At 45.5% G+C, this 8,677-nt stretch overlaps 1 protein-coding gene across 2 annotated transcripts in view; it reads left to right on the plus strand.

The window, feature by feature from the left end:
• Positions 1-2,320, plus strand: part of MFGE8 (milk fat globule EGF and factor V/VIII domain containing) — a 44,838-nt gene extending 42,518 nt beyond the window's left edge. For both annotated transcript variants that reach the window (XM_087704296.1, XM_087704297.1), the window contains exon 10: positions 812-2,320. In XM_087704296.1, coding sequence (XP_087560422.1) covers positions 812-955 — 144 coding nt within the window. In that variant the 3' untranslated portion in view covers positions 956-2,320. The remainder of the gene's footprint in view (positions 1-811) is intronic.
• The last annotated feature ends 6,357 nt before the right edge of the window (positions 2,321-8,677 follow it).

An 8,677-nucleotide genomic window follows, 5' to 3' on the forward strand; every position in this document is an offset into this window, starting at 1 on the left:
GGAAGACTCCTGGGAGGGGCGTGGTGGGCAGGGCCAGCCAGGAGTGGCATTTGGGGGTTCTCTGCAATGCACAGAATCTTAGCTAGAGGTTCTCCCAAACTCCTGCAAACTCCCAGCAGCCCCCCGCCCCCCCCCCAATTCCAGATCATGGTTGTCTCAAAGGATGCAAACGTCTGTCTGCAAGGAGTATAAATCCTTCCATTTTCCCCACCATCCCATCAGAGCCGAAGAAGCTTCTTTGGATGAGAAGCGAAACGTCTTCAAAGAAAAAAAACCATTTGCCTCTTGAAAAATTGGATTGGATTTGGATTTTATTCAATTTGTAGGCCGCCCTATTCCCCGAAGGGACTCAGGGCGGCTGAACAAAGCCAAGGGAGGGGAAATTGCAAAAAGTAAGACAAAGACAATCAGACAATACAAACAGTTTAAAAGCACAACAGACACAGCAAATTCGAGTAGGGGGGGGGGAACTCAACCCCAGGCTTGCTGGGACAGCCAGGTCTTCACGACCGTCCAGAAGGCCTGAAGGTTGGAGAGGGTCCGAATCTCCACGGGGAGCTCGTTCCAAAGGGCCGGGGCAGCCACAAAGAAGGCCCTCCTCCGAGTAGTCGCCAGCCGACATTGGCTGGCAGATGGAATACGGAGGAGGCCTAATCTGTGGGATCGAATGGGTCTGTGGGAGGTAATCGGCAGAAGGCGGTCTCTCAAGTACCCAGGTCCAATACCATGTAAAAGCACCTTTAGGAGACCTTTGCTCACTTCCTAAAAATTCACCTCTCCTTTTCTCCTCCTCCTTTCCCTCTCCACATAGGTATTCCAAGGCAACCATGATAACAACTCTCACAAGAAGAACATGTTTGATGAGCCCTTCTACACCCGCTTTGTCCGTATCTACCCCGAGGGTTGGCATAACCGCATCACATTGCGAGTGGAACTTCTGGGATGCGACGAGTAGATGGTTTTGACCCTAGGAGAGATGGTGTCAAGAATTGGACAGCTCCACATTTCCCCACGGATGCTCTTCCCCCTCCTCCCCCCCATCCCCCAAGATCCCATGGGGCTTACAGTCTGCAGCATCCTCTCCTCCGTCTTTCATCTTTGCACCGTTCGTAAGAATGTCCCATCTTTCACAGGTTGGGCACTGCCAAACTTTTAGAGGTGACACCAGGAGCTGGTGAAAGAAGGGATTTTAGTTTGTCCCTTTCTGCCCCTTCTTGCTTTCTCCAATTATGCGGCTGGCTCTTTGAGGCATGGTTGCCCAGTCTAGATGATCGTGATATGACCTCCACAGTGGGTCCCCAACACTGCACTTTAAGGACCTTATTCTGTGGCAGGACTCTGTTTTTAAGGTCCTGCAATGTTTTGGGTTCTCCCGGAGCATGACCATACACTGTAGATTTAAGTGAGTTTAGCAGTCATTCCTTCTCTCCAAGGCATCCCCCAAACTATAATTTGGGGAAACTTTTGAGCTCTGTAGCAGAGATCCTCCCTTCTTCTAGAAATCCCAGTTCCCAGGATTCTGTTTTTAGACAGCTGGTGTGCATTTTATGGAACAGGTAGTTTTGCCATGCCGGTTTAAAAAATTAAATAGATGCGCCCAGTTTTGTATATATATATATTGTTCCACTCCGGTTGCTGAGGGAGAATACGTCATCTTCGCTAATGCGTCTCCTGCCTGAGGAATGTACATCACAATTCTCTCAGCTCCAGCCAATTCCCACCTGTGTTTCTATTTAACTTTGCCACCATGAGGGCTAGAAACTTGATTTATTTTTTTAGCCACGAGAATTGAGATTTTTTTTTTCACTTGGCACGGATCCTGCTGTTTTGTCTTCTTTAGCCCAGAGTCTTCTCGAAGGCACTCCATCCCTCCCTGCCCCCAAGTGTGTAGGCATTTTGCTGAGTGGAAGAAACTTGACTGTTTTTCTCCCTCCCCTCTCTACCCTCGCCCCAGCTGCCACCAACGATTCCACACCGTCATGTCAACTCCATGCTTGGCAGAGACGCTAAGAAGAAACAGAATTTTTCTGGAGGGGAAGAAAAACATTTTTTTTAAAAAAAAGAAAAGAAAAAATGCAAATAGATGGAGACCGTTCTTTTGGCAGGGCTGAGGGAGGGTAGGGTTGGGACATATGTCTTTCTGTAGTCGGTGGCTGGCTTTGGGGTGGAGTGGGGAGAAATGAGGATGTGGGTTCTGGAAGCAATTAACCCCAGAGCAAAGGAAAATCCAAAGTTGTAAGCAATTTCTGATGATGGCTGTGACTTCGCGATGGGATGCAGTGTTAAAGAAGGACGGGCAACATTAAAACAAGATCTCTGCTTTCTGATGTCTCTTTCCACATATGGAATTCAGAAAGAACTTTAAGAAAAGCTTTTTTTTTTTTAAAGAAAGAACCAACAGGGTGGGAGGGCGAGGAACCTGGGGTGGTACAAATGAAAAGGCATCTTCCTAGACTGGTTACTTTCGGGAGACTCCGAGAAACCCTTTGAAACTTTTCTCCAAGTTTTGTGTCTCTGGAAATTCAAGCTATGTAGCAATAGCAGTTAGACTTATATACCGCTTCATAGGGCTTTCAGCCCTCTCTAAGCGGTTTACAGAGTCAGCATATTGCCCCCAACAACAATCCGGGTCCTCATTTTACCCACCTCGGAAGGATGGAAGGCTGAGTCAACCCTGAGCCGGTGAGATTTGAACAGCCGAATTGCAGAACTGCAGTCAGCTGAAGTAGCCTGCAGTGCTGCATTTAACCACTGTGCCACCTCGGCTCATGTAAGCGATGGTCAGCTCCATCCCCGTTTAGTGTCCTGTCAGGCTACGCTTGGAGAAAACTGCCCAATTTCTCCCCTTATCGAGGCACGAAGCAAATGGAAATGGCAAGAAGCCACAGTATGGCATATCCACATTTTGAAAGTAATAGCACTAGCAATAGCACTTAGACTTATATACTGCTTCACAGGACTTTATAGCCCTTTCTAAGCAATTTACAGAGTCAGTTATTGCTGGGTCCTCATTTTCCCCAGGATGGAAGGCTGAGTCAACCTTGAGTTGGTCAGTATCAAACTCCTGGCAGTGGGCAGAGTTAATCTGCAATAGCAATTGCACTTATATACCACTTCACAGTGCTTTTCAGCCCTCTCTAAGAAGGTTGCATAGCCTTTTGCCCCCAACAATCTGGGTCCTCATGGCTCAAAGCCCAGCATTGTTGAAAGTTGGGTGGCATACATTGGTGGTGGTGGTGAGGATGTTGATATCCAATCAGTCACAAGTTTACTTCTCAGAGCAGCAGACTGCTTCCTTCTTAAGTTTCTGTTTCACTTCTCTGCACAGATTCTCATCTGTTTAAGCTCCCATTGGCTGACTTGGTTGCTATGCCTATTCATTGGCTGACCTTGTTCCCATGTCTCTCCCAGTCATGAAGATTTTAACAGCAGTTCTGTCACATTTCTTTACGTTCTGATCTGATTGCTTCCCAGGCCCACCTTGACCTTCCATCCACCCAGTGCTTTTAAACTGCTTCCATTGTACACTTTTAAGGCAGTGTACAACATTATTGAATCATTTCATGAAAACCAAATCAATAACACCACATCAACAAATGCTATGAATAAAAAAAATGGCATAACGTTTGAATAACCTGGCCATTATCACCTCCCACATTTATACTAAAGGTGTGGGACTTCTCACTCTTCTATCCCTGTATGGATTAAGCTATCAAATTAATGGCAATACCACTTATATACTGCTTTACAGCCCTCTCCAAGTGGTTGACAGAGTCAGCCTTGTACCCCCAACAATCTGTGTCCTCATTTACCAGCCTCGGAAGGATGGAAGGCTGAGTCAACCTTGAGTCAGTCAGGATCAAACTGCTGGCAGTCAGCAGAATTAGCCTGCAATATTGCATTGCAAGCATTTTGCCCCCAGGCCTCTATTAAATTAAACCACAATATGGTCACTATGTTGGGGTACAGCATATTATGAGAATCAAAACATCAAGAGGTATTGATCCTCTCTTTGGTGGAGGCATTTAAGCAGGACTTGACTAACCATTGACCACTGATCCCTTATAGTTAAGATTCTTCTGTTGAGCAGGTGTGAGCTTCAACGCTCCACATTCAATAGGAGTATTTCAGCAAAGGGCAGCACACCTTGTGCTCTTCTCCACACAATAAAGTCACAAAGGTACACCAAGAAATTCTGACAATTTACCGCAGGGCCATTCTCTCTTCTTTTTTCCATATTTGGTTTTCTTTTTAAACTAGGACAACTGAACTGTCGAGGCTTCAAAGCAGCCAAGCAGAGAGTGTCAGTACAGGGAACAAATCCAATGTACAAGAAGTAGCAAAGAGGGGGCAGATGGAGTTCAGGTGTAAGAAGCAAGTGAGTGAATTGTCCTTGGGTGGGGAATGTGTTAGAGTACAGTAGAAGCATCTTCTTCTCCAGATTATCTTCAGGGGTTTTTGGGGTGGTGTAGGGTAGAAGCGAGGCAGTCTTGCTGTGCCAGAAGATGCTGAGAATAGATATTTATGCAATGGAGACACCTCGTAGCAAGATAAGCACAGATAGGTATTTGGAGTTAATAGCAAACTGTTTATTTGAAGAACAATCCAAACAAATTCATGGTTGAGAGACTTTGGAAGAATGCTATGGGAACCAATAAGCTCCACCCAGCCATCTCTGCTAATCCCTTTTTACTTTTCCAGTGGTCAAAATATTGGATTTCCCCAACACTTCCCCCTTTCTGTTTATCTTTCGTATTCTTTTTCCTAAGCAAAGACCATTGTCTTCTTTCCAAGTGTAACTTAAGAGCATCACTGAAAAATCCTTTTCTTAGTATCTCTGCCAGATGCACTGCAGATCTCCAGGGGATTAAACCCTTCGCTGGAGACAGTTCAGGGCTTAAGAAAACTGCAGAGTGCTTTGATCTGGACCTCAAAATCTCTAGAAGCCAGAGCAACTACTAGCTGAATCTACACTTCAGCCCTTCGGCCAAACCCAAAGGACCATATTGTGACCCAACCTGTTGTCTGAATCAAGACTTTGTGATGTTGGTAAATCGTTGACTAAGACACGTAAATGCCAAGCAAACCATGGTTGGGTTGATGTGTGAACGCCAATTCTTGCATTGACTGGTATATAAACTCTAGGGGAGACTTTTAGTACCTCGACTCTACAATAGCAATAGCAGTTAGACTTATATACCGCTTCATAGGGCTTTCAGCCCTCTCTAAGCAGTTTACAGAGTCAGCATATATTGCCCCCACAGTCTGGGTCCTCATTTCACCCACCTCGGAAGGATGGAAGGCTGAGTCAACCTTGAGCCAGTGAGATTAGAACCGCTGAGCTGCAGATAACAGTCAGCTGAAGTGGCCTGCAGTACTGCACCCTAACCACTGCGCCACCTCGGCTCCTTCCCTACAAGGAATTGCTGTGATATTAAGCCATGCTCCTTCTCTATTTCAGTTGTTTGCACTGTAGGAAGTTCGCACCCACCCCTCTCCTAGGAAAATGAAATATTCTAGGAAATATTAAAAAAGGCAGAATATTATATTTCCCTGGATGAGAAGTGGAGAAGCATGTTTTTTTTAAGACCGGAAGCAGACACATTCTTAATAGCCCCCACCCTCCTCAATAGCCCACAGCAGATGTCAGCACTTAAGACATAAAGAGATAGCTAGGCCTATTCATAAGCAAATGCCCTCACCCAAGATCCAACAAAGGTAGGATTAGCCCTCGGCCATAATAGGAATTGCCCAAAGCCCCTTCATTACATCATCAATCAGCAAGATTAAACTTAGCGCCATGGGAGTCTGACAACCAATCAGAATACATTTCTTACACAGGAACAGGAAGCTCCAAGGCAGAGCCCAAGAGAGGGTATACATCTATCTCCCACTCTCACCCATGTGCCAGAGGTGGGTTCCTACCAGTTCGCAACGGTTCGGTAGAACCGGTTCGTCAAATCTACCGAACCGGTTAGAAGAGGTTCCACCAGAAAGCAGGCCACACCTACAGAAGAGGTTCCAAAAATTTTTGAAACCCACCACTCACTCACTCACTCTCTCTCTCTCTCACACACACACAGACAGACAGACTCACACAGAGAAAGAAAAAGAAAAAAAGGAAGAAAGAAAGAAATAAAAAAAGAAAAAAGAAAGAAAAAGTGAGAGAGAGATACGAAAGAAAAAAAAAAGAAAAAGGGACAGAGAGACAAAAGGGAGGGAGGGAGAGAGAGAGAGAGAGAGAGAAAGAAAACACATGGCCGGCAAGCCACTCCCACCAGGTCACATGGCCAGCAAGCCACTCCCACAAAGGAGGCCACACCCACAGAGTAGGTTCGAAATTTTTTTGAAACCCACCACTGCCTTTTTTTTTGCCCAGGATCTCAAACCATGTGATTCTGCCCACCATTAAAACCATCTTTCCAAGCAGTCTCCATGTTTCCAGTGTCTTTCTTCCCACTTGGAACTGAACCCAGACGGACATTTCTTCCAACAGCACCATGAATAGAGAAAGGCTTCCAATTTCTGAACAAAATGGCATTTCCGATTCTCAGAATGGCTCTTAAAATTCTCCATCGCTTTGTGGGAAATGTTCACAGGGCTCCGACGCAAGCGCCAAATTGTGTTGTGCAAACTCCCGACAACTACCCATTGCAATTGAGCATAACACAAGCGGTGAAATTAGTTTGCAGTTCAGTGGGTTGCACAAAATCGGCCTGAGAAACCATGATTAACGACGTGGAAGCGTGTCGTGCAAATACACTCACCGAAGCAGAGCGCCTTTCAAAGTAAATCCGTCTTGTTCTCACGGTTTGTGGGCCAGTAGAAAAGGGGCATCTTTCGGCGTATTATTATTTTTAATCGTACTTTACTTCAAGGTTTTGTCATCCGGCCATGTTTCATGGGTGCTGCTCTCATTTGGGTTTGGCTCGTAGCCCATCCGGGAAGGAGCTGCTTTCCTCCCTGGGAAATTGGGAGGACCCCAGATCCAAACTATTCAATTGCAGCTCTTCCAGAATCAAAGGTTTTGAGGTGCTGGTCTCAGAGGGAGGATGGGTTAATTGCTCCACAGCTACTTATAAATACTGGGGCCCTGGATGCCGTCCGAGACAGGCACAGATATCATAAAAGTTGGTGCCAAGGTGGGAGAATGACTCTACCAGCTGCTTTCGCTCTCCCTACTCCTTCCATTCTCCCCACCCATGCTTCCATTCAGTCAGTCCCTCCCTCGCACCTCTGCTTCAACAGTTGTAAATAAAATTGTCAGCTCCTTAAACAAAACCTGGCATTTGGCAGATCAGTTCACTGATTAAAGTTTCATACACTTGCACATCTAATTCAATGCTCCGGGACAGCCTGTCACTCTTTCTCTCCACCTTTTTCTCACCTAGTGATCCAGAAAGATACTGGGAGAATGGCTTTATTTCTGTTACTTTAAAAAATAAATAAATACTGTTAACAGTTTGGCTTTCAACAGAGGTGTTCTTTGATCAAGTTGGGTGCACTCATGAGCTCAGAGCTGCTTTTCAAGATCTTTAATCCTCTCTTTAAAACAGGCAAGACCTCATGACCGATGGGTGGTTGGAAAAGGGAGCTGTTAAGTCTATCCTTCCGATCTCCCCCTTGCCTTGAATGGACTGGATAAAGTTTGGTTTTGTCTATTGCAGTTTCCAGGTTTCTTGCAAATCTTATTCTATTCTGTTCTATGAGAAATATCACAGATATTTGAGAGGGATCTCTCTCTCTCGCTCTCCTCCCCCCCGTTTGTGTGTGTGTGTGTGTGTGTGTGTGTGTGTGTGTGTGTGTGTGTGTCTCGCATTGCACTAAGCCACAATGCATTTCGTTTGCTTTTGGCTCAGCATGAGAGGAAGCCGAGCTACTTTGATATATTGGATGAACCAAATATTTTTTTAAAACCACGGGCTTAATGCGACTGTGAATTCAGCCAGCATGTATGCAGCGTTGTCTGAATCGATAGACAAGGTACTACATTCCTGATCCCAATCTTATTTATTTATTTTACCTATTTATTTATTTTTTATAACATCCATCTCTCTTATAAGGGGACTCTGGGATACTCTTAAATTTTCTTTGTGCTTTGAACCAGAAACATTTACATTTTTTTTGTTTTATTCATTCTGAGAGGACTTTGACTTTAGTTTAAAGCTCACTCTCTGTCTTTCTCTCTCTCTCTCTCTCTCTCTGTCTCTCTCTCTCCCAGTCTCTCTCTCCCTCCCTGTCTCTTTGTGGCTCTCTCTGGCTCTCTCTTTCTCTCTCTGTGTATTGTGTGGCTCACAATACACTGACACTGATGTTTTCCAGACCATGGACCTAACAGGGAATGGCCTGTAACAAACTTCCCCTGGTAACCTCTGTCTTTTGCCACCAGCAAACCTTCCAACATCCCCCCCCCTCACCCCTTGTGAAGCAGAAACTGATAAAGTCTCCAGAATATCAAGGCAGGAAATAGATGGGAATCCTGTCTCTCTCTGTAGGTCGAGCCGCAGAGACAGACATTGTCTCTCACTCTTGCATATCAATCTGCTAGTTCAGCCAGGTGTCTGGAAGACAGCTGCTGCACCGGAAACACAAGGCTCTGGCCATCCTCCCTTCAAACAAGGAAATTCCTGGCCAGAGATATGGTGCTGAGCCAGAGCGCGATGCCCTGGGAAGACTC

This window comes from Thamnophis sirtalis, unplaced genomic scaffold (genome assembly GCF_051295495.1).
Source record: "Thamnophis sirtalis isolate CommonGarterSnake01/CBP01778 unplaced genomic scaffold, rThaSir2_p1.2 scaffold_2, whole genome shotgun sequence".
Classification (NCBI taxonomy): Eukaryota; Metazoa; Chordata; class Lepidosauria; order Squamata; family Natricidae; genus Thamnophis; species Thamnophis sirtalis.